The sequence below is a fragment of the Sarcophilus harrisii genome, chromosome 3 (genome assembly GCF_902635505.1).
Source record: "Sarcophilus harrisii chromosome 3, mSarHar1.11, whole genome shotgun sequence".
Lineage (NCBI taxonomy): Eukaryota > Metazoa > Chordata > Mammalia > Dasyuromorphia > Dasyuridae > Sarcophilus > Sarcophilus harrisii.
Window position 1 is genome coordinate 562,694,473 of NC_045428.1, and position 24,143 is coordinate 562,718,615.

General features: G+C 48.3%; 1 protein-coding gene across 3 annotated transcripts; it reads left to right on the forward strand.

Annotated features, from left to right (window-relative positions):
* Positions 1–1,582: 1,582 nt before the first annotated feature.
* On the forward strand, positions 1,583–24,135 carry SH2D5 (SH2 domain containing 5). Of its 3 annotated transcripts, none has more exons than XM_031962701.1 (11): positions 1,584–2,787; positions 6,109–6,209; positions 13,624–13,755; positions 14,446–14,526; positions 15,549–15,623; positions 16,260–16,406; positions 17,397–17,645; positions 19,483–19,657; positions 20,635–20,743; positions 21,029–21,188; positions 23,793–24,135. In XM_031962701.1, the coding sequence occupies exons 3-11, from the start codon at positions 13,669–13,671 to the stop codon at positions 23,976–23,978; spliced, it is 1,269 nt and encodes a 422-aa protein (XP_031818561.1). In that variant the 5' UTR covers positions 1,584–2,787; positions 6,109–6,209; positions 13,624–13,668; the 3' UTR covers positions 23,979–24,135. The 3 variants fall into 3 exon arrangements, with proteins under 3 accessions (XP_031818563.1, XP_031818561.1, XP_031818562.1); XM_031962702.1 differs by lacking the exon at positions 1,584–2,787 and adding an exon at positions 3,373–4,016; XM_031962703.1 differs by lacking the exon at positions 6,109–6,209 and having other exon boundaries at positions 1,583–2,787.
* The last annotated feature ends 8 nt before the right edge of the window (positions 24,136–24,143 follow it).

The following is a 24,143-nucleotide window of genomic DNA, read 5'->3' on the forward strand; positions in this document are numbered from 1 at the left end:
TTACCAAATACAGGCAAAGATAGTTTTCAACAGTCATTTTTTAAAAATTTGTACAAAAATACTTTTAAAATAGCTTTTTATTGACAGAACATATGCATGGATAGTTTTTAAACATTGTCCTTTGCACTCACTTCTGTTCCAAGTTTTCCCTTCCCTCCCTCCACCCCCTCCCCTAGATGGCAGGCAGTCTCATACATTCAACATTCATTTTTGCAAAACCTTGTGTTCCAATTTTTTCTCCCTTCCTCCATTTACCCCCTCCCTTAGACAGCAAGCAATACAATACAGGTGAAACGTGCAATTAAGATTCTACATCTTAATGGATTTGGAGATTTTTAAAGTATCACCTTAAAAGAAGAAACATGTTTTATATAGATTGAGTCAAAAAGTGAAAACAACTACGAGTACAGTGTATAAGAGTGCTGGACCTGAAATTAGGAAGAAATGAGTTCAAATTATGCCTTAGACATTTATTAGTTTCGTGACTCTCCATGAATAATCCAATCTCTCAGTCTTAATTTCCTCATGGGAATGATACCTTCCAGGGTTGTTGTGAGATAAAATAAGGTACTATTTGTAGAGCACTTTGCAAACCTTAAAGCTCCGATATAAATACTAGTTATTATCATAGAGGCTATTTGCCTGAGGGTACATGGCTATTTAGGGGCCTCTCATCCATATCATCTGATTCTAAGTCAGGGACTCTTTCCAGTCCTCCATTATCTCTAAACTTTTCCAGATTTTTGTAGCAAAAAGAGCACAGGACTGAGTCAAAAGACCTGAGTTATAAACCCCAAATTACCAATTATTAGCGGGGTCAACTGGGTAAAGTCCCTTCATCATTCCAAGCCTCAACAAATTTCATAGATTGGTTGGGGGTCCAAATTATAATAAATACAAATTTTTTTTAATCTTAAAGCACTCTCCAAATGTGAATTTTTTTCTCACTCACTAGTGGTCTTCCCATAACATCTGCCAATAATATAGTCCTTAGGTCTCTATGATTGTCTTCTCCTATCTGGTAAAACTCACATTAGAAAGGATCCCTTCTTTCATAACTGTCAAAGATACTTGCCTTTCCCAGCAGCGAGGCCTTTATTGTTGCCTCAAATTAATTGCATTTAGATCCTCCAGAAAGTTATTAGTTGCCACCCCATTTATGGTTTCCCTACTTCTCTCCTGTTCTTTGTGATTCACTTTTCAGAGGAATCAAGACCCCAATATCTCTCCCCTCCCCAAGAGTATTTTTTTTCCTGTCAATTTGAAATCCAGAGGACCTTAAACACTTTTTTTTTTTTTTTCTTTTTTTGGCTTCTCCAGAGTCGTGACACCATTAAAAAAGACTACTTTAAGTACTGGATATAAACCATGTGCTTTCCGCTTTGGACTTCAGGGTCATCCTGCTGTTCCATTTTTCTCCTCGAATTCCCTTACAGACTTCCTTGGCTTTCTTGGCTGAAGGCTCTGTTTCCAATCAGCAGCCTCAGTTCTTTCATGATTCCTTCCTTTTTCATTATGAGCACCATAAAAGCGGCCATCCCTCTCTCCCACCGACTGAATTTTTCGTCGCTGAGATTGCACACCTGCTCCTCGGTTTTCAGCTCTCTTCCCCACCCCCTTATGCCGTGCGGTGTGGTGTCGTATTTTAAAGGCTGTGTGTGGATGGACATGCATGGGGAAAACATGAGGGGAAAGAAGCAAAGAATCAGAACGTCGGGGCTAGGAGAAACCTAGACCTCTGCTCTCTCTCATTTTGCAGACCCTGGAACTCCAGGGTCAAATAAACAAGCAGCCGGTCACAGTGATCACAAAACCCAGTATTCTTACTAGCTGGATTGGTATTACCGTTAAACCTAGAGAACCTCCTGCCTGTGTCTTTTCAGCTCTCTCTCTCAGAGGGATCTCAAAAAGTTCTTTATTCCTAGTAAGGGGTGAACTAGCAGAGAGGGGCTAACCAGGCGGAGAGGTAAAGGCGCGGTACCTGGGCTCAGTTTTTCCACTGGGATTCCGGAAACCTCATCTACCTTGGATTGCAAGATCGCAGACCTAGCTCATCACTCGGCCATCGGGACAAGGGAGAATAGCCCTCAAGCTCCTCCTCCGCCCCGCACCCACCCCGGCTATTCGGTAGTGGGGGAGGTTCCATCCATCATTCTACCCAAACACGGCGCGGGCTGCTTCTGTGATCCGGGAGGAGGCCGCTGGTCCGCGGTTCCGAGGAAATGGCGAGATTTAGAGGCCATCCAGTCCAAGCCTGTGTCTTACAGAAGTTCCTAGAGATGAAAACGCACCGGGAACCGCTTTGAACCCACGCCTCCTGACTCTGACTCCAACGCGCTCTGCCCGATGCGCCCGAGTCCCTCTCCCCGAGGCTGGCCTGGCCCCCTCGCCGGGACCCTTGCGGTCCGCGCGGTCCGAAGCTGCTTCTCAGCCAAAGGGAGAGAGAGAGACTTCCTCGGGCCCCTTTAAGGAGAACCGGGGCGGGAGGGAGCGGAGAGGAGATCAGAGACAGACCGGCGGCGGGTCTCCTCCAGGCCGCGGACTGGCCGAGGCGAAGCGAGGGGCGTCTTCGGCCGGGGAGTGGGTGAGACGCGGCTGCCCGGGGCCGGTGATAGATACTGTGTGTTCCTTTCCCCGCGGCCACGTGGGGAGGAGCCCGGAGTGGGCTGGGCTGCGAGGGGAGGGGAAGCCTTGGCCCGCCTGCTCGGGGGCGGCCGGAGCGGGGACGTCCCGACCCATGGACGAGCCGCGGCACAAAGGCGCGGAGGATCCCAGCAGCCCGAGCCGGTAGGTTCGCACCTCGGAGACGGCTCCCAGACAGGTGCCCTCCGGGGCGACCCGGGCTGGACGCGCCGCCGCCGGCGCCCGAGTGAGTGGGGCTGCTTCCCGAGCTAGCGCCGGCTTCTTGGCAGCTCTTGGGGCGGGAAGGGGGTGCCCTGCTCCCCAGCTCCCCAGCCCCGACTCTGCCCATCATCCTTACACGGGCAAGGATTGTGCGCTGAGAGCTCCAGGGATTCCCCAGCCTCAGTTTCCTCGCCTGTAAAAGGAGAATATGGCTTAGATGATTTTCGAAGATCTTTCCAGCTCTAAGGGGTGTGCAGTTTCTAAGGGGTCTTTGCCCGGGAAGTGTTGGAAGCCAAGATCTTCCGATCGAGTGTACCAACACCTCTGGGATCTCTCCCCCTGTCTCTCTCCGTCTCCGTCTCTGTCTCTGTTTCTCTGTGTGTGTCTGTCTCTGTCTCTCTGTCTCAGTCTCTCTGTCTCTGTCTTTCTGTCCGTCTCTCTATTCTCTCTCTCTCTCTCTCTCTCTCTCTCTCTCTCTGTCTCTGTGTGTGTGTGTATGTGTGTGTGTAGGAGCTGGGGTCTGCAGGGTTGCTGAGTCTATAGAAGACAAGGTGTCTAGTGCCCCCTGTGCCAGTCCCCTTCCCTTCGACAGAATCCAGCACGAGCTCTCCCTCCGCCACCCTGTGCTTTCCGCACCCTCAGTGACTGGAGAGTGAAGGGAAATTACAGTCGGCGGGCTAGCCTGGGGAAGCCGGGCGGGGGAGGATTCCCAAGGTAGCTTGGCGCCGAGGCCCTCGCAAGCAGGCTCGGTCCGCTTGGCGGAGAAGCGAGACCTGGGGGAGCTCTTGTGGCTCCTTACCATGTGGGGGCAGTACGGGGACTGGCATTTTCCAGGGGCTGTGACTGCCCCGGGCCAGATGGCAGGGACTGGGGGAGAGGCTAAAGAAAACAGCTATCGTGCTGATGGATCAGCTCGGGGCTCTTCAAGGTGTTCTCAGGCTTCCCTGCCTAGCTCCTGGCTGGCTGCGCCACGTGAAAGGAGGGACTGAGGAAGACGGGAGGCAAAGGCTATTGGTGGGAAAGGAGCTGCCTGGGTTGCTGGGGGAACTGGCTGCCTCGGGAGAAGACCATTTGCGCTCGTTGGGACCGGTGAGGGCAAGCGAATCCTAACTCGGGTCTCTCTAGCCCTGTAAGGTTTGCTCCGGAGTCTCTCCTCCCAAGGGATCTGTAAGGTGGGTACTTGCATGTATACCCACTTAGGCAGAAGGAAACTGAGGTTGGGCGAAGGAAAACGATGTGCTCTTGGCCACACCGTGGGAAGCACAAAAACAGGGATTCGAACCCACTCAAAATCCCGCAGAATACAAACAGTGGAGCTGCAAAGCAGGTGCCAGTCGCTGGTGGTATTTCCTGGCAGGGGGATCAGACCTCGGACTCGACTGCTTCTCCTGCCCCAGCCCGGGGCCCTCGGGCTGACCTCTGGGGTAGGGAAGCGTGAGGCTGGGGGTGCCGTTGGATGTTGTCGGCTTCCTTGGAGAACTGGCTGGGGAGGGGGGTGTCAGGGAGCAGCTAGCGGCTGAGTCCTGCGTGCGCGTGCGGGCGCCGGGAGAGGTGTGATCGCTCTCCGTGGCGCTGGGGGTGCTGAAGGGGCTGGGTCGCAGGGTGCGAGATTGCTCGTCTGGCTCTCGCCGCTTTCTTACTCCTCTCACGTCTCTCGCCTCAAATCTGGGTCTCTTTGTCTCCCCTTCTCAGTTCTGCCTCTCCCTCCTCCACCTCGTTTCTTCCTCCTCTCGTTCTCTGCCCTTTAAGTCCCCACTTCATCTTGACTCTCTCCAATCTAGACTCCGTTTTCATCTTTCCACAATCTGGACTCAGTCCCTTGGTCTTTCTCTCTTCCATCTCACTCTCTTTTTCTTTCCCAATTTCTGGTCATGAAAACAATTTACTTATATATAATATTTTAAGATTTTTCTCTCTTCCCCCCCCCCCCAATCTGGACTCAGTCCCTTGGTCTTTCTCTCTTACATCTCACTCTTTTTTTCTCTCCCAATCTTTGGTCATGAAAAGAATTTACTTATATAGAGTATTTTAAGGTTTTTCTCTGTCTCTCTTCCCATTTTTGCCCTAAGGTGCCATGATTTCTCTCCTCAGAGAGGGGGACATTAAGGGACTTGCCACAATGCTTAGGAAGCTAGGTACATGAGCTATAAGCAGAAATCTCACTCTTTTTCTCTCCCAATCTTTGGTCAGAAAAAGAATTTACTTACATATAGTATTTTACTGTTTTTCTCTCTTCCCCCCCCCCCCCCCCCCCAATCTGGACTCAGTCCCTTGGTCTTTCTCTCTTACATCTCACTCTTTTTTTTTTCTCCCAATCTTTGGTCATGAAAAAAATTTACTTATATAGAGTATTTTGAGGTTTCTCTCTCTCTTTCTCTCTTCCCATTTTTGTCCCAAGATGCTATGATTTCTCTCCTCAGAGAGGGAGGCAGAGACTTTCCACTGAGGGACTTGCCATTCTACTTAGGAAGCTAAGCTACATAATCTATAAGCAGATGTTGTTCTTGAGGACAAGGACTGTCTCACTTTGATAGGGGTTTCCCTCGTACTTAACATAATGCTGGAAATAGAATCTAGCTTAATAAACGTGTGTCGATAGACTGATCACCATTTGACTCCCCAACCCTTGACATATCAAAGCTTCTGGTTTGTCATTCAAGGTTGCTAAATTCTTTGCTTAATCTGCCCTAACCCCGCCATCCCCTAAGTCTTTTTCTGGCATATTTCTGAGCCAGAGAACAAGAGGCTGGGAGAGACTACAGAGCATAGAATATTAAAAAGGAAAAAAGGACATGAATGGCTTTGGACAAATCACTGTAATCTCTCTGAGCCTCAGTTTCCCCATAGATAAAATGAGAAATCTCTAGTTTATCAAAAAAGACTCCTCCAGTTCTAAATCTATAATTCTGGGATCTTGATCTAGAGAAAGTTAGAACTGAGAGAACCTTTAGAACCCAGAATGGCAGAACTGACAGGGGCTTCAGAACACAGAATATCAGAATTGGATAGAGAAAGAGTTCATAGTTCAAACTTCTCATTTGAAAAATAAGAAATCAGTCTGGGATGGAGGAATTATTTCCTCAAGGTTGCATAGCCAATCAGAGACAGAATGTGGAACCTCATTCGTGATCTTCTGACTCCTGGTTCAATATTCCCCCCTCCCCACTCCTTATATTATGCTTTCCATGTATCCACCATCCCGGGGTCTAGCGAATAGAAATGAAATCTTTTTTCATTCCTCAGCAGCCTCCTTATCTTCCTCAGGCCCCGAAGGAATTTTCTTACCGACCTGTCTTCTGGTGGGAGAGGAGGATGCCCGTCTCCATCTTTCTACTTCTCCTCTTCTGATTTGAGGAAACCAGGAGGTAATATAATAATGACACAAAGGTATTGGCTACTTTAAGGTTTATAAATCACTCTCCTCAGAACAGCCTAGTAAGACAGATGTGTGTGTGTGTGTGTGTGTGTGTGTGTGTGTGTATTTATATATATAGTTATCGCCATATTATGGAAAGTTTAAAGGTAAAATGTCTGAGCTGAGATTCAAAACCATTTCATATGATCACAATCTGACATCTTGGAGACTTCTCTGAGGTGTGAGGGAGTGGGATAATTCATTACAAACTGCTCCCCACAGAAGGCTGGAAGTGCATACCTACCCTTTCTTAGGGAGAGGTGGACATTTCTAAATGTTCCAAAGCTGGAAGAAAGCATTTTGTTTTTTTGGAGGGGATGGAAGAGGGCGGGTCACTCCATGGTAACCCATGACATCTTTGTAAAAATGGAGTTCTGCACTGAGATTATAAAGGAATAAGACTTACTTGATGTAGTGAAGCCATCTGTAATTCCTAGTCCTGGGGCCTGAGGCTAATGGATTGCTTGATTTCAGGAGTTCTGAGTTGCAATGAATTAAAGCAATCAGGAGTCTGCCCTAAATTCAAGATGAATATGGGATGATGGGATGATGATAGTGATTCTGATCATGATCAGAAAAATCTAATTTGCCCAAGTCTGAAATAGAATAGCTTGTTAATGGAATCTAGCCTCTGCACTTCGAGTTTGGTCACGATAGGGCAACTGAGTCTCTAAAAGTAAACACAACAAAAGCAATGAGATTGACTTCTTTAAGTTTCCCAAGGAAATAATGTTTTCCCAAGGAAATATGTGAAATCGTAGCTGAAATAAGGAGGAGGTAGGGAAGTGGAGGGACCCTGAGTGAGCTGAGGAACACAGAGCTCATTGTGTATCCTCTTAGGTTGGCATAGAAAATCAGAGTTTGGGATATATTTAGAAAGAAATAGGGGGGAAATTTGGAGAAGAAATCATTTGTTTCTAAATTCAGCCAGGGGTGGGGATTGTGGGAGGGAGATCAGCCAGACTGTTGAAAGAATACTGTATTGGAAGTCAATAGTTGTCATTTTTCAGTCATGACCAACTGTTCATTCGGGGTTTTGTTGGCAAAAATATTGGAGTGGTTGCCATTTTCTTCTCCAGTCCATTTTATAGATGAGGAAAGGGAGACAAATAGGGGTAAGTGACTTGCCCAAGGTCAGAAAGCTAGTAAGTGTCTGAGGCTGGATTTGAACTCAGGAAGACGAATCTTTGTGGTCCCAAGCCTGGTGCTCGGTGCATTATGGTGCCTTCCTAGCTGCTGTTGGAAGTCAAGAGGCCAGGGGCCAAATCCTGGTTGTGCCAAGTGTCTGGGTCTGAAAAGGTTTTATTTGTTTTGTTTTGCTTGAGATGCACCATTGTGAGAAGGAGTCGTGAATCTGGAGTCAGATGATGTAGCCATATATGACTCTGAAAGGAAAATGGAGAATTTGGTTTGAAAGTTCACCCTCTACTTCTATACTAAGATAAGCTCCTAGTGGTTACATAACAGACATAAAGAATGATACCATAGAATTGCTTGATGCCTTGGGGAAGGTGGGAAAGGGAGAAAAAATTGGAACATAAACTTTTGCAAAGATGAATGTTGAAAACTATCTTTGCATGTATTTGGAAAATAAAATGCTATTTTAAAAAAAAGAAAAATCAAATAAAATGTATTGCACAGTGTAAAAAAAAAGATATCCTAAACAAGTGAGAGAAACAAGGATGATAATACCTTTCAGATCTATGGGTAGGGGAAGGCTTTGTGACCAAAAAGAATCATAGAAGGTAAAAAAATAATAAAATTATTTTACCTTAGAAGGTAAAAAAATAATTTTATTATATTTAAATGAATTTTTGCCCAAATAAAATCTAAATTGGAATAAACCTAAAATTAGAAGGTTAAATGGGGGTTTAAAAATCTTTAAATAAATAAAAATATTTTAAATAAATAGTCAATGACTATAATAGGCAGTTTTTAGGGGAAGAAATCTAAGCTCTCAAGTGAAAAAAATGCTCCAAATCATTAAACAATTTGAGAAATATAAATTAAAGTAACTCTGAAGTTCTACCTAGAACCTACCAGATTGGAAAAGCTGATCAAAAAAAGAAAATGACATGCTAAAGGGACTATGGGAAAACAGATACATTGATGCACTCTTGGTGGAACTGTGAATTGGTTCAGTCATTCTGAAAAGGAACTCTGCTCCCCCAAACCATTAAATTCTACATACCTTTTAACACAGCAATACCCAATACCCTAGGATATCAAAGAGGTCGAAGAAAGAGGAAAAGAATCTATAAATACCCAAAAATTCTTAGCAGTTCTTTTTGTGTGGCAAATAACTAAGGGATACCTATCAATTGGGGAATAGCTGAGCAAATTATAGTATGTAATGATGAAAGGGACAATTACAATTTCTAAGAAACTTGGAAAGACTTGTACAAACTGATACAGAGTGAAGTGAACAAAGCCAAGAAAAAATTTGTATAGTAAAAAATAGCATTTTACAATGCTATTTTTCTTTCTTTTCCTTTCCTTTCTTCTTCTTTTTTGCTGAGGCAACAAGTGACTTGCCCAGGTTCACACAGCTAGGAAGTGTTACGTGTCTGAGGTCAGATTTGAACTCAGGTCCTCCTAACTTCAGGGCTAGTGCTCTATCCACTACACCAACTAGCTGTCCCCTCCCCAGAATTGTAAAAATCAAAAGATTTAAGGACTCAGTGACCCACCATGATTTCAGAGGACTCATGTTCCCCACCTCCTGGTCTTTTCCAGTTCCTAATTTAGGAGCCAATCCAATTTAGGAACCAAATTTCCCTTTGCTGAGGCTTCCTTCCCTTTAAACTCAATCAGCCAATACGCATCTATTAAGTTCTCACTATGTGCTGGACACTGGGGATGAAGAGATAAAAAAAAAAATTAAACAGTTCCTTCCCTCAAGAAACTTACATTCTAACTTAAAAAACAACAAATACTCACATACAGAATATAGCGTAAATAAATGTAAGGTAATTTGGGGAATATGGCACTAATAAATTTGGGGGGAATCAAGAGTTTCCTATAAAAGGAGATTCTTGGTTGTAGGGGGTCCTAGGGGGAATAAGACTGGTCATATTAGAGAATAAGATACAAAGAGCTCTAAATGCTAAACAGAATTTAATATTTGATCCTGGAGGTAAAGGGAAACCCTTGGAGTTTCTGGAGAGGGAGTCTGATATAGTCAGTCAAGGGCTTCAGAAAAATCAGTATGGCGGGGGCAACTAGTTGGTGCAGTGGATAGAGCACCAGCCCTGAAGTCAGGAGGACCTGAGTTCAAATGTGACCTCAGACACTTGGATGATCCTGGGCAAGTCACTTAACTCCAATTGCCTCAGGAAAAAAAAAAATCTGTTTGGCAGCTGAGTGGAGAATGGTGGAGTGGAGAAAGAGCCATTAATAGACTATTGCAACAGTCCAGGTGAAAGGCTATGAGCATTTGGACGAGGGTATTTCTGTGAGTGAAGATGAAAAGACATATATGAGAGATAGGAAAGAAAGAAACTGATAAGATTGGGCATTGATTGGCTCTGTGGGATGAGAGTGAAGAATCAGGGGTGACAGAAAGGCTGGGAGCCTGGATGACTGGAAGGAAGATGGTACCTTCCATGGTGAGAAGGAAATTTGGAAGAGGGGAGGGTCTGGAGAGAAATCAAAAGATTTCTGTTTTAGACCCAGTGGGTCTGAGATGCCATCCATCCAGTTCAAGGTTATCCAGTGGGCAACTGGTGATGTGAGACCACAGTTCAGGAGAGAGGGTAGGTCTGGGAATCATCCACATAGACATTATATCTTGGAGACGAAATAACCAAACAGACTTTCTCCTTCACCCCAGAGAGGTAGAGGAAACTATAGGACAAATTATTGTGGAAATGATCAGATGAGTTCTCTACATTGTGTTTTTCTTCATTGGTTTTCCATTGTGACGAGGGAAGATTCTCATTCTGGTCAAATGAGTGGCAAATGATACAAAGCAAAAATAGCCACCAAACACATCCAAATAACCTGAAGGGGTGGAGTTTGATGATCTCAAAGATCATCTTTCAGCTCTAAATCTTCGTTTTTATGAGTTTCCTTGGGGAAGGATTCTCCTGCAGGTGGAACTTTTGTGGTCCCCTTTGCCTCCACTGCCAAAAGTCATCATGTCACCTCTTCCCAGGACTCCATGCTCTTTAGATCAGCTTGTGGCCCTTCTTGGGGCAGTCCTCCCAGTGGAGGTTAGGATGGGGACTTAATTAATTTCCCCAGGCTGATAATTACAGACCCCTGGGCATGTGGAGAAATGTGAAAGTCAGCCCCAGCCTTCCTCCTTCTTGGCAATAACCATCATGCTCTATTTCCCAAGCCCTGGAATTCTGGCACTTCCTCCTAGGGATTGCGTGGGCTGGTTTATCCTCCTTTTCCCCAGGATGGAGCCAGCTCATCTCAGGCTGAGCCCTCACCTGATGACAAAGGCACAGGAAAAGGGTGTGTCACTGCTGCACCCACTTCCTCCCCAGGGGGTGAGTAGGTGCCTGCTTTCTCCAGGGTAGGAACTGTAAGACTTTCCAGTCAGCTTTTCCCTCCTTAGAAAGAATTGCAGAGCATCTGGAACCTCAAAAGCATCTAGCCCTATTTCTACCTATCTCTGATAGCCAATCAATCGACACTAAACATTTAATAAGCCATTACTATGTACCAAGAATGGTGTTAAGTGCTGAGACTACAAGGAAAGGCAAAATCTCTTGCTCTCTGCCCACAAAAAGCTCACATTCTTTTAAAAATTATTTTTCCAATTAATAAGCATTTTATTGAGATCAAAAAACAAAACAAAACATAACCCAAACCCTTGTGACAAATACGCTTGGTCAATCAAAACCAATTCCCACACTGATCACGGCCAAAAAAGTTTGTCTTGGGGTGGAGAGAATCCTTCGTCACTGGTTGTCTGAAATGGCAGTTGGTCTTTATATAGCTCTTAAGACTTTCAAAGTCTGCTGTTGTTGTTTTGAACAATGTTGCTGTTACTGTATAAATTGTTTCCCTGGTTCTGCCCCCTTCACTTTTCATCAGTTCACAGGAGTCTTCCCAGATTTCTCTAAAACTGAAGGTCACTGACATTTCCATGGGGGAGACAACATAGGATCATAGAACTGAATCCTACCTCCTTCATTTTACAGATGAAGAAACTGAGGCACAGAGATCTTAAATGATGCATATTGAGTAGAAGTAATTTTAGTGGGGAAAACTCTCCCAGCTCAGGGAACCAGAAAAGGCTATGAAGGAATCAAGGATTCAAGGAGAAAAAGGTGGAGAGAGGGAATCTTAGGTATGGATAGTCTTGGGGGAAAAAACTTATTGAGATGGGCTTGAGAGGGTGCTGGCTGTGTGAGCCAGGGTTCTCTGACCCCTTTGCACTTCCCGGTCCTCAAAGCCCAAACTTGAGGCTGAGCAGAACAGGGTGGAAGTTGGGGTTGATCCCCAAGAAGGAGATCAAAGGACCTTTTGGGAGGGATCATTTCAGTCAAACCAATGTGGGTTGTGGTGGGCAGAGAGAGGGAGCCTCTGAGTTTGAGAGTCTTGCTGGGCTCTCACCCCATCCTTATCCCAAAAATCTCAGGTTGGAGAAAGGCCCTATTTGGGTCAGTAGAGACTCTAGTAGGCTTGAAATACAAAGGTCCGGGCTGTCTCCATCCTGTTGCCCTTGCCTTCGTAAATAGTACTTTAAATTCCCCACTCATATTTCTCTCTGTCTCAGACCACTTCAGGGGATCCCTCCAGTCAAGTCAAGTCAGTAAGCATTTATTAAGCACCTGCTAAATGATGAGCGCTGTGTTAAGTGTGGGGAATATGAAGAAAGGCAAAAGAAAAATCTTTGTTCTCAAGGAGCTGACGTTTTAATGAAGGAGACAACATACATACATAATATACTTTGTGCAATTATGTACAAAGATACGGATAGGATGAATTGGAGAACATTAAAAAGAGAAGGCTCAAAGCATACCTTCCACTCTTATTGGGGTGACCTAACTTAAATCCTACTCCAAACATTAGCTGAGGGCAGCGAGGTAACATGGTGTATATAGAGTGTCAGGCCAGGAGTCAGAAAGACTCATCTTTGGGAGTTCAATTGTGGCCTTAGATATATTCTAGCTGTGTGATCCTGGGCAAGTGACTTTACCCTATTTGCCTCAGTTTCCTCATCTGTAAAATGGGCTGGAGAAGGAAATGGCAAAAGACTCCAGTATTTCTGCCAAGAAAATCTCAACTAGGAGCAGTTATGTGGCACAGGGGATAGAGCACCAGCCCTGGAATCAGGAGGATCTGAATTCTAATTCAGACTCAGATACTTGATACTTATTAGCTGTGGGCAAGTCACTTAACCCTGATCGCCTTGCCCCCCAAAAACGCAAAATATAACACATAATGGCATCATGAAGGATCAGAGATGATCAGAGACAATTGAACAACAAGAATATTAGCTAAGTAATCTTGGGTGAATCACTTAGTAATTCTGTGCCTCAGTTTCTCCATTTACGAAATGGGAATCATAATGCTTCTTATTCCTTTTCTGGGTGGTTGTGAGGCTCACCATGGACTTTGCATATATTAAAGGGCTACAGGGATATTAGTTCGCATTATTCCCATGCGCTACCTTTTAACAATATTAGCCTTTTATCCCTTATTCTTAACCAGATGTCACCAGGTTTCTGCTCACACTCGTATCTGAATTAACTCTTTCCCTTCTTTCATGGTCAATATTCCTTTCAAGATCCAACTCAGGTGCCTCCTCTTTCAGGAAGTCTTCCCTGATAAGCAGTTTCCCCCTTCTCCCTCAGCTCCCCGTCCCCCTCTTTTCTCCCATTCTGTTCTCACATTCCGTCTTGTAGTGGAAGACTTGGGTTCATTTATGTCTGTCTGTCTGCCCTTGGGCAAAATACTTAAATTCCCTGGACCTCAGTTTACTCCTCTGTAAAATGAGAGGCTTGGTCTCCTCCAACCCTATAGCTAAGATCTATTGTTATTCCTGTACATGTTTTATTGCCTTATTAAAATACAAACCTCCAGAGGGGAGACGTTACTTCTCATTTCATCATGTATCTCTGGAACCCAGCACAGGGTATTGTACACAGTAGACACTAAATAAATGTTTAATGGATTGAATTTGAGTTTGTTGATTTGAATTTGTGTTCCCAATATACTTATTGGCTGTGTGAGAAGCTTTTTTGGGACTTAGTTTGCTCAACTATAAAATGGGAATAGCAGCAGTTCTGGCACCACCTCCCTGACAGGTCTGTGGTGCTCCCACTTTAGAAATGGGGGCCACGAGGAGCTGTGCATCTTCTGGGCCAGGTAAAGTCTAACCCACGTACCCTTGGCCTTTGCAGCATCCTCTCCTCTGGAGCCTTTGGAGCTGGGAGTTCCCGGGGGCCATGCAAAAGGTGGGGGCTGCTGGCCGGAGGGCCTCCGACACTGCCCTCATTCCGCACAGGTCAAGGGGCATTACCAAATTTGCCCAGGTAGGTGGAGCCAAGGTGGGATCTCCCAGAGGCTGAGGGACAGGGAGGGGCATAGGGAAGAGACCCCTGGGGGCCAGACACAGGCAGCCTGGCCTGGCCAAGGGCTCTCGGCCTAATCCCCAGAGGCTTTGGGGAAGTTATTAAGTGAAACCTTGCAGGCTGGGGCCTGGCAAGGGGGCGAAGCTGCTGCTCTGGGCAGTGTCAGGGAGAGCCCAGGGTTGATGCCCAGAGTTCTGGCTTTCTCCAGAGGTCAGGGGAATGAGGGTCACTGCTTGTTTGGGTGACTCTGGGCTTGGGGAAGAGGATGAGGAGAAATCCTGTGGCTTCTGGGCCTGCCCTCCACCCCATGGAAGCCCCCAGACCTCCTCTGCCTCTCCGGGGCCACCCGAGCGGCAGCCCTGCCACTTACCGTGGCCTCCTTCTCCTTCTCTAAGTCCACATGACCGCTGGGTGGACTTCAGTCCATCCTGGGCCAGTCCTCCTCCAGCCTGCAGTGGCCAGAGCCGGGGCACCTACGTGGGGGCAGGAGGGGAATCTCGGAGGGGAGTTTGGCAGGGCTGAGGCTGACACAGCGGCTCGTGTGTCGGGGGGCCCCAAGGCCCTTTGGGGGCCGTCAGGGTGGGAGGTTTGGGGGGTGGCAGAGTAAGGCACTGACCTCTCCTCTGACACTCTCTTCTCCCATCTCCACAGTATGTGGGCTCCTTTGTGGTCGATGACCTGGGACTTCAGGAGAAAGTGTGGATGGTCCAGCAGCAGCTGTGGGCCTTGAAGGTAAGTAAAAAAGTAACTGGGGAGGGGATGAGCATCTACTATGTGCTGGGTTCTTTTTACATAAGTTTTCTTTCTGATCTTTATAGCGACCTTGCTGAGGTAGGTGCTATTCCCATTTTATAGCTGAGGAGACTGAGGCAGATGTTGTGGCCTGCCTATAGTCACACTGTTAGTGCCCATCTGAGGCTGCCTTTGAACTCATATCTCCCTGTTGCTGGGGGCTCCATTCACTGTGTTACCAGCTGTCTCTCTCTAGGAGTAGGGAACTGGAAAACAAATGGGTGCGGGGGAGAGGAGAGAAGGGGGCAAAAATCGGTGTCACTCCTTGACCCACTGTTTTTGTTTATTACTGCCCATTCTTAGAACATGCAGTGGGATAACTCTGGGAGGCCCTTTAGAACATGAAATGTCAGAGCCTGGAGGGCCCTTAGAACCCAGGAGGTCAGAGCTGGGAGGGCCCTTAGAACCCAGGAGGTCAGAGCTGGGAGGGCCCTTAGAACCCGGGAGGTCAGAGCTGGGAGGGCCCTTAGAACCCGGGAGGTCAGAGCCGGGAGGGCCCTTAGAACCTGGGATGTCAGAGCCGGGAGGGCCCTTAGAGCCCGGGAGGTCAGAGCTGGGAGAGCCCTTAGAACCCAGGATGTTAGAGCTGGGAGGGTCCTTAGAACCCAGGAGGTCAGAGCTGGGAGGGCCCTTAGAACCCAGGAGGTCAGAGCTGGGAGGGAGGGGCTTCAGAACAGGAAAGGACTTGGAAGTTTATCTAGTCCAATCCCTTCATTATTCCAGGAGAGGGGAATCTCACATCACAGTAAATCCCCCACAGACTCGGGCCTGGGAGATCCAGGCATCCTCTGTCCCAGTTCAGGGCTCTGTCCACTTCACCCCACAGCCCTTCTCCGCTTCTCTCTGGGCCCTCAGGCTCAGGTCTCTCAGCTAACAGGCCCGAGCCCAGCAGGGCCAGGCCAGGAGGAGGCTGGGAGAGCTCCTTGCTCCTTGCCACCCCCTCCTTTCTCCTCCTTTGCCAGGACTGCCCCAGGCGAAGAGCTGTGATCCTGAAATTCAGTCTTCAGGGTGTCAAGATCTACGGTGCGGAGGGGGAGGTAGGTGCTGGGCTCTCTGGGTGTGGGCCCATCTTCCCACTCATCCCTTCTTCCCACTCGGTGACTCACCCACAGCCTCCGATGCAGCTGTCTGGCCCCCGCGCCCTCCCTGCCTCTCACCCCGGCTCTTTCCCACCTCATTCCCTGCTGCTGCTTTTTTCTCTTCTCTCTTCCTAGTCCCTCCCTCCCAACCCTTCTCCACCAGAGCAAAAGCTTCTCTTACTTTCCATCGCTGGAATGGTTGTATTTTTCTCACTCCTTATTTCCTTCCCCTTTCCCTAGCCCTCTCCCTTTTTTTAAGGGTGGATCCCTTGGTTCTTTCTGACTCAGGGATTCTGGGAGTCATTTGGGGAGCATCTGCTCTAGCCTGGAACAGGGGCCCCCGGGCTTCTTGCTGTTGGCTTGGAGGCCCCTGGATGGGGCTGTCAGTGACTCCCTGAGATAGTTGGGCCAAGAGAGGGGGAGACTCCAGGTCTGGTCTGCCTACCCCGACTGCTTCTCCTCACCCCCACCCCCACTTGCTTGGATCAGCTTGGCTGGTGGAAGGTCCCCCAGGGAAAAGACCATCTAGAACCAGCAGCTGCTGAATGCGAATGGCCTGTATCAGCCTCCCACCTGTGTCCCCTCCTCCCCCAGACCCTCCTGATGGCTCACGCCCTGAAGAGGATCCTGTACTGCACCTGGTGCCCAGCGGAATGCCAGTTTGCCTTTATCTCCCGGAATCCCCGGAGCCCGGCCAGCAAGCTCTTCTGTCACTTGTTTGTGGGCAGCCAGCCTGGGGAGGTACTGGGGACCCCCGGGGGGGAGGCAAGGCAAGAATCCCTGCTGTCAGTCTGGGAGGAATTGTGGGAGGGAGGGGAGGCCCTGAGAGCTCCCAAGGCTGTGTCAGGCTGAGCAGCTGCTACAATCAGGGCGCCCACCCCCCAACAGGAATGCCCAGGCCGGGTCAGCTCCCAGGTCCTCACTCCCCATTGTACCCCAGACGCCGCCTTTGGGAAGCCTGAGACCCAAGAATTAGTTAAATGTCAAAACACAAGGACAAAGGGCAGCTCTGCAGTCACTCAAGCACTATGGGGAGGGCCCACGGGACCTCAGCTTGTCTGGAGCAGCAAGGGTCTGCTTTGTCCCCCCAAGGAGCTGTCAGATACCAAACCCAGACCCCCTGACTGGGGGGGGGAACAGGAAGGTGAAATAGAAAACCTCTGCCAGCAAGGGTTCTAAGGGCCCTCCCAGCTCTGACATGCTGGGTTCTAAGGGCCCTCCCAGCCCTGACCTCCTGGGTTCTAAGGGCCCTCCCAGCTCTGACCTCCTGGGCTCTAAGGGCCCTCCCAGCTCTGACCTCCTGGGCTCTAAGGGCCCTCCCAGCTATACACATTATATTCTTATGGCTCCCCAGCTGTGACATTCTGGGTTCTAGGGCTTTCTGAGCTTTGACACTGTGCTTTAAATTATAACATTCCACTTTCTAACATCCTTTCCAGCTCTGACAATTTAGGGTGTGATGTTCTATGCTTCTCAAATGGGATTGTCCAGTACATGGAGTGAGGGGGAATGGGCTCAGTAGTAGAGATGATTCCCATGGGTTGCGGATCCCAAGGATGATGTGTTCCAAAGACAGCTCCCTAGATGCCCTTTTACTTGTCCCTAGGTGCTTTGGGACTGGGTGCTGGATAAGGAGCTGGAAGGAAGCCTTGATTAGAGTCTAATCCATCTTCATCCCTCCCCCCCATTTCTTCCCACTTCCCCACCCCCTTCTCTGCTTTGCCTCCCCAGGTCCAGATCCTGCACCTCCTGCTTTGCCGTTCCTTCCAGCTGTCGTACCTCTTGCAGCACCCCGAGGATCAGGCCCAGCCTGGGCCGGGGCTCCCTGCTGAGGAGCCCCCCAAGCCGCTGCCCAGCCCCGGGGGCCCTGCTGCCATGGTCAGGGAGCCCTTTGGCCGAGATCAAGTCTCTCAAAATGTCCACGCCCTGGTTTCCTTCCGGCGGCTGCCAGCCCCCAGTGATGGCCCAGCAGGAAGCACAGTGAGTTCCTTACCTTCAGAGTGAACTGAGGCAAACAGGATAGACGGGGCAGTGGGGAGCTGAGAGAAGCCTTGCCAGGCCTCCTATTCCCAGGTCCAGAGCTGCAGACCACCTTTCCTCCTGGCTGCCCAGCTGCAGGCCCAGCCGGGGCTCCCTGCCTTAGGGGGAAGCTTGCCAAGTCCTGGAGCAGGTGCTCTGGCTGCATATAAGAGGCAGCAAGGTATCATGGACAGAACTTGGCTCTCCAGTCAAAGGACCTGAGTTCAGAATCCCCTTTTGTTCCTTTTACTGTCAACAGTGACCCTGGCTGTAAGTCGCTTTAAAAATCTGACCTGTTTCCTTCCTGGTGACACAAGAGAGTTAAAATTTCTGGCCCATTCCACCTTTTTATTTCCTGTAAATAGATATTTTTTCCAATTACATGTAATGGCAATTTTTACATTCATTTTTAATTTTTTAAATAGCTTTTTATTTGAAGAACATATACAAAGATAGTTTTCAGCATTTACTCTTGAAAAACTGTGTTCCAAATTCTCTTCCTCCCTCCCACCCCAGATGGCAAATAACCCAATATACGTTAAATATAACATTCATTTTTAAAATAAAATGTTGCCTTCCAAATTTTCTCCCTCCTTTCTAAGGAGTAATTTGCTATAGAGACTATAAATACAATCAGGTAAAAGGTATTTCCATATGAGTCATGTGGTGAAGAATGGCTCACTTTTTTATAAGAAATTTCAGGGAGATGGGCCGCCTCCAGGACTTCTTCTGGGAGTACCTGGCCTGAGACTGAGGAGGATGGGACCGAAAAGCAGTGGTCGGCACAGAGGAGGGGCCCCCAAAGTGCCTACTGACGTTTTACTAGTGGGAGACAAGGTCAAGACTCCAGCTCTCCCTCTGACCAGGGCTCTGAGCCTTCTCTGAGTTTTTCTTCCTTTCCCTGAGGTTTGAGGAAATTGGGGTTTAAGGGACAGTTTGGGGGTGAGGTTATAGGGGAAGGGAAAGCACTGACCCATGGGAATGGAGAAGGTTTGCTCAGATTGAGGAGGTACTAAAGGGGATAGAACGTCAGCTCAGAGGTCAGGGAGACTGGAATCTTACCTCAGTCATTTGCTCCTGCAGTACATTGGGCAACTTTCTATTTCTTCCAAATAAACCTGTTTCCTTATCTGAAAACTGATGGAATTGACCCTCTAAGGTCCTTCCAATTTTAAACTTTCAGAGCGCAGTAGAAAGAATGCTGGTTTTTTTTTTTTTTACATGTAATTGGGGGTGGGGGGGAATCCTATTTACATTAAAAAAGAAAGAATACTAGACTCACAAGGAGAAGTCCTGGATTCAAATCCTAATGCTCAGATCCATAGTTCTCCATTTCCTCAAATGAATAATTAGGCTGAGACTTGGTTTCCTCTGAGGTCCCTTGTTTCTCTAACTGGGGAGCGCATGTTGGGGGGGGCCTGGGTCTGCACTCCTTCCATGCACTCTGACCCTTTTTAAAGGATGTGCAGAACCTGTGACTCTGGATTCGAAGAATCATAATCTGGATCCTTGTAGACTGACCCTTCACTTAGAAAACCACAAATTAATATCAATATTGTGCTTTCTCTTTACTGTGTTAAGCATTACCAAATTACACTTTAATCTGCTTTGCAAGCACGGGTGGGAGCGGGGATTTGAACCCCAGTGTTTTTCTGCCATGGCCCCCCAACAGAGGCTGGGACTGAGGCAGGAAGGGCCTGTGGGGGTTCAGAGCCGGGCCCCAGACTTCATTACAGGACGATGCTCAATCTGGAATGTCTCTGTCTGTGTCTCTGCCCTCCCCTGCCCTTGTCCATAGAAGGAAATGTCCGAGGCAGAAGGTCGGGGGGCTGGCCGTCACCCCCGACTCGGGAACCCTTACTGCTCCCCAACCCTGGTGCGAAAGAAGGCGATTCGGAGCAAAGTGATCCGCTCGGGAGCGTATCGTTGCTGTACCTATGAGACCCAGCTGCAGCAGTCTGCCAGGGAGGCCTGTGAGTGTGTGAGCGTGAGCGTGAGCGTGTGAGTGTGAGTGAGTGTGAGTGTGTGAGTGTGAGTGAGTGTGTGAGTATGAGTGTGAGTGTGAGTGTGAGTGTGGGGGAGGGCACTGTGTGTGTCTGGCTGCAGGTGAGAGGGCAGGGGGCAGGGCAGGGTTTCCTGGACATGCAGAGGGATGGTGCTTCTCAGCTAGATTCCTATGAATGTAGAGTCCCAGAATCTCAGGGTCTCAGATCTAGAAGAGGCCTTAGAGACTGTCAGATCCAACCCGCTCCACATCTGACCTGGATAGTCTGAGGTTCTGGGATCTGTTCTACAGAAGAGCTAATAAAGTGCTCCAGAGGGACAGTGGCTCAGCCAAGTGACAGAGAAAGAACTTAAGGTGTCATTTACATGTTTTTGTGGAGTTTCATAAATGGTCAGAGCTAAGAAGGAGCTTAGAACCTGGGATGTCAGAGCTGGGAGGGCCCTTAGAACCCGGGATGTCAGAGCTGGGAGGGCCCTTAGAACCCAGGAGGTCAGAGCTGGGAGGGCCCTTAGAACCTGAGAGGTCAGAGCTGGGAGGGCCCTTTGAGACCTTGTCCGACCCCCTAATTTTCCAGTTGACAGGGAGGGTCCTGCACCAGGCAGGTGAGCGTCTCTAACAGGACTTGAGCTAAGGAAGGTGTATATGACTCCAGGTCTAGACTGTGACATAGTGGAGAGTATTGGGCACAGATTCTGGGGCCTGGGTCCATATGGGAGGCTCAGGGATCAACTGAGAAAATATCTGTAAAGCATTTAGCACAGAGCCTGGCACATAGTGGGTGTGATAGACATGCTTTTCCCTTCTCCTTCCCCCATTTATGAAGCATTTGGCACAGCGCCTCATCTGTAAAATGGGTTCCTGGGGCTGTCCTGAGGGTCCAGTGAGAGAGTGGGCGTCGGGTACTTTGCAGAGCCCCCCCACATGTCTGCTCTTGTTAACATGCAGTTCCGGCTGCCTGGGAGAGCTGGGCTCAGGGGGCCAGTGGCCTGGTTTGCCTGGTGGAGAGTGAGGGGAGCCTGACGGAGAACATCTGGGCCTTTGCCGGCCTCTCCAGGTGAGTCCCTCTCTGTCCTCACACCCGATGGGCAATTTTCTGGTTGCAAGGACAGCATTCAAAGTGGGGGATCTCATACTGTCCCAAGGCAGCTTCAGGATGGGGGCAGGGTATTCCCAGAGGGGGACCAGGTCTGCTTAGGGGATTGGGGAAAGGCCAGGCCAGATGGGAGCATCCTCCCCATTTCTGGGCTGGTGAGCCGGCCTCTGGCCAGGGGCTCCCAGAAAAGTGCTCCCCTGGGGCCCGGCAGTCACCAAGGACACCTTCCTGTACCTTCTGTCCCAGGGCCCGGGCACTCGCCCTGCTCCGAAAAGATGTGCTAGGAGCCTTTCTGTTGTGGCCCGAGTCTGGATCCAGTGGCCAGTGGTGCCTGTCCGTGAAGACACAGTGTGGTGTGGTCCCCCATCAGATCTTCAGGACCCATTTGGGCAAATTCAGTGTGGAAGTAAGTGCGTGGTCTCTGCTGCCTCCGACCCCTGCTCACTCCTCACCCCCTCCAGCCTCTCCTCTGGTTACATTCCTTGGAACATTTCAAGGTACCCGGAAATGTTGGGTTCTGAGATGCAGGCCCTGTGCTGGGAGAGTGTCTGAATTAATAATAGTTTCAGAAAGGAAAGAAAGAAGGGAGGGGAGAGAGGAGGAAGCTAGGAAGTAAAAGGGAAGAAGGGAAAGGGGAAGAAGGAAACGACAGAGAGAAAAGGAGACAAAGGAGGAAGGAAAGGAAGGGGAGGAAAAAAGAAAAAGGGAGAAAAGAAAAGAAGGAAAGAAGGTGGGAGAGAGAAAGAGGGGAACAAAAGAAGGGAAGAAGGAAGAAAGGAAGAAAGCAGGTGGAAACCTAGAAAGGAAAGGAGGAGGGGAAAAAGAGAGAGGGAAGGAAGGGAAGAAAGTAGAAAAGGAGGAAGGAAGAGCAAGGAAGAAGAAAAGGGGAAAACAAAGGAAAGAAGGTAGGGACAGAGGGAAGGAGAGATGGGAAAAAAGGAGGGAAGGAGGAATGAAGGAAAAGTTCACTGAAGGAAGGAAGGAGTGGTTTACTAGGTTCCCCAGTGTGCTAATCCCTGGCCATACAAATAGGAAAAGAGAAGGTCCACGCCTTCCAGGAGCTTCCTTTTGTTAGTGGAAGCTGACCAGACAGGGGTGCTTTGGTCTGGGCAGTCCCAGCGACAGTGAGTGGAGCCTTCCGGGAGGTGGTTAACACCTTTACAAAGCACATAGAAGAAAGTCCTTTGGAAACCTGGAAACAGGAGAGCAAGTTACCCTGGCTCCCACCCTCTCCAGGTGCTCTTTCCCTCGTTTGCACCTTGATGACAATTACATTAGGGCTGACATTGCAGGGCCCTGATAAGGAAAGTGGGTCAACAAGTGTTTATTAAATGCCCGTCGTGTGCAGGGCACCCGGGGAACTCTGAAGCCAGGAAAAAAGGGCAAAGGCCCAGCCCACTCTCAGTGGGTAGGTGAGTGCCCAGAGCAGTGGGCCTGGGGTTCGGACGACCAGTCTAAAGCCAGCCTCAGACACTTCCTAGGTGTGTGACCCTGGGTCATACTTAGTCTCTGCCTGCTTGGATGTCCCCATCTGTAAAACGGGATAACAATAGCATTTATCTCCCAGGTTTGCAGGGATCAACTGAGAAAATATCTGTAAAGCATTTAGCACAGAGCCTGGCACATAGTAGGTGTGACAGACATGCTTGTTCCCTTGTTCTTCCCCCATTATAAAGCACTTAGCTCTGTTAGTGGGGGGTGACCAGACAGGGGCATGGTGCCTAGAAAACACTTCATAAATGCTTGTTTCCTTTCTTATCTCAAGGAGTTCATTTGCATAATGAAGAGCTCACATTCTAAAGGAGGAAACAACCTAAGAACAACCAGCATTTAACTTTTTTTTTTTTTTTTTTAACATTTTTATAGCTTTTTATTTACAAGTTATATGCATGGGTAATTTTTCAGCATTGACAATTGCAAAACCTTTTGTTCCAATTTTTCCCCTCCTTCCCCCCACCCCTTCCCCCAGATGGCAGGTTGACCAATACATGTTAAAGTTGTTAAAGTATAAGTTAAATACAATATATATACACACACATATACATAGTTATTTTGCTGCACAAGAAGAATCGGACTCTGAAACACTGTACAATTAGCCTGTGAAGGAAATAAAAAATGCAGGCGGACAAAAATAGAGGGATTGGGAATTCTATGTAGTGGTTCATAGTCATCTCCCAGAGTCCTTTCGCGGGTTGTAGCTGATTCAGTTCATTATTGCTCCATTGGAACTGATTTGGTTCATCTCATTGCTGAAGAGGGCCAGGTCCATCAGAATTGATCATCATATAGTCGTTGTTGAAGTCTATAATGGTCTCCTGGTCCTCCAGCATTTAACTTTAATAAATTTTTAATAAAGAACTTTAAAGTTTGCAAAAGTACTTTACATCTTATCTCACTTGATCCTCACAACAACCCAGTGAGGAAGGTGCTGTTTTATCCCCATTTTACAGATGAAGGAACAAGCTGAGTGAGGTTGTATAACATCGACCTATTTTATCTTTTAATACCTTAATAATTCAGACTCCTTCTCTGGTAGGAAGGGCCAAAATATTTCATGCAGTTTTTCCAGATTTGGGGGGCGCCTCAACCCCCTCCATGTGAAAGGGCTAACTGTGCATATTAAGATACAGATGGTGTAAATTGAAGAGAATCTGAGGGGGAGCACTAGCAGTAGGGGGTCCAACCTCCCCCCCCCGGACGCTCATCAGACAGGAATTTGAACTGAGTTAACTTTACAATGTAGAAGAAATGGGGACAAAATTTGGGCTGGGACCCTTCACGCTGTGTCACCAAGGCACATGCTTAGCTTCTCTGGGGCCGCTTCCTTTTCTGTGAAATGAAAGGTGGGACTAGAAGCTCTTGGAGATCTTTTCCTCCTCAGTATCAACACATCTAATTATCATGTATCCCAGACTCAGGCTGAGCCCAACAGTCCACCAGTGGTGGTGGGGGAGGCGGCTGGAACCCTGGGGCCTGAGGATGATTGTGTTTTTCCTGTGCCTTCCCTCAGCATCTGCCCGCGGAATTCCCCAGCCTGGAGGCCTTGGTGGAGCATCACTCCGGAGCCGAGCGCAGCCTTTTCTGTCCATTGGACATGGGACGCCTGAACCCCTGCTACGAGGCACAAGACTGTGGCCGGCCTACATGGCCCCGGGGCCACCCTAAGCATGAACCTCGGCAGCAAGAACTGGGCTAAGGCCACTTTTGAATTCCCTGATGCCCTAGCACTGAGAGAGACAGAGACAGAGACAGACAGAGACACAGAGGACAGAGAGACAGAGACAGACAGAGACACAGAGGACAGAGAGACAGAGACAGACAGAGACACAGAGGACAGAGAGACAGAGACAGACAGAGACAC

Bases quoted from the DNA above. Each gene is read 5' to 3' on its own strand.
- SH2D5 (XM_031962703.1), top strand. From the start codon at position 13,669: ATGCAAAAGGTGGGGGCTGCTGGCCGGAGGGCCTCCGACACTGCCCTC. The intron at 14,527-15,548 runs GTAAGTAAAAAA...CTCCTTTGCCAG, and splicing joins AGCAGCTGTGGGCCTTGAAG to GACTGCCCCAGGCGAAGAGC. The intron at 15,624-16,259 runs GTAGGTGCTGGG...CTCCTCCCCCAG, and splicing joins TCTACGGTGCGGAGGGGGAG to ACCCTCCTGATGGCTCACGC.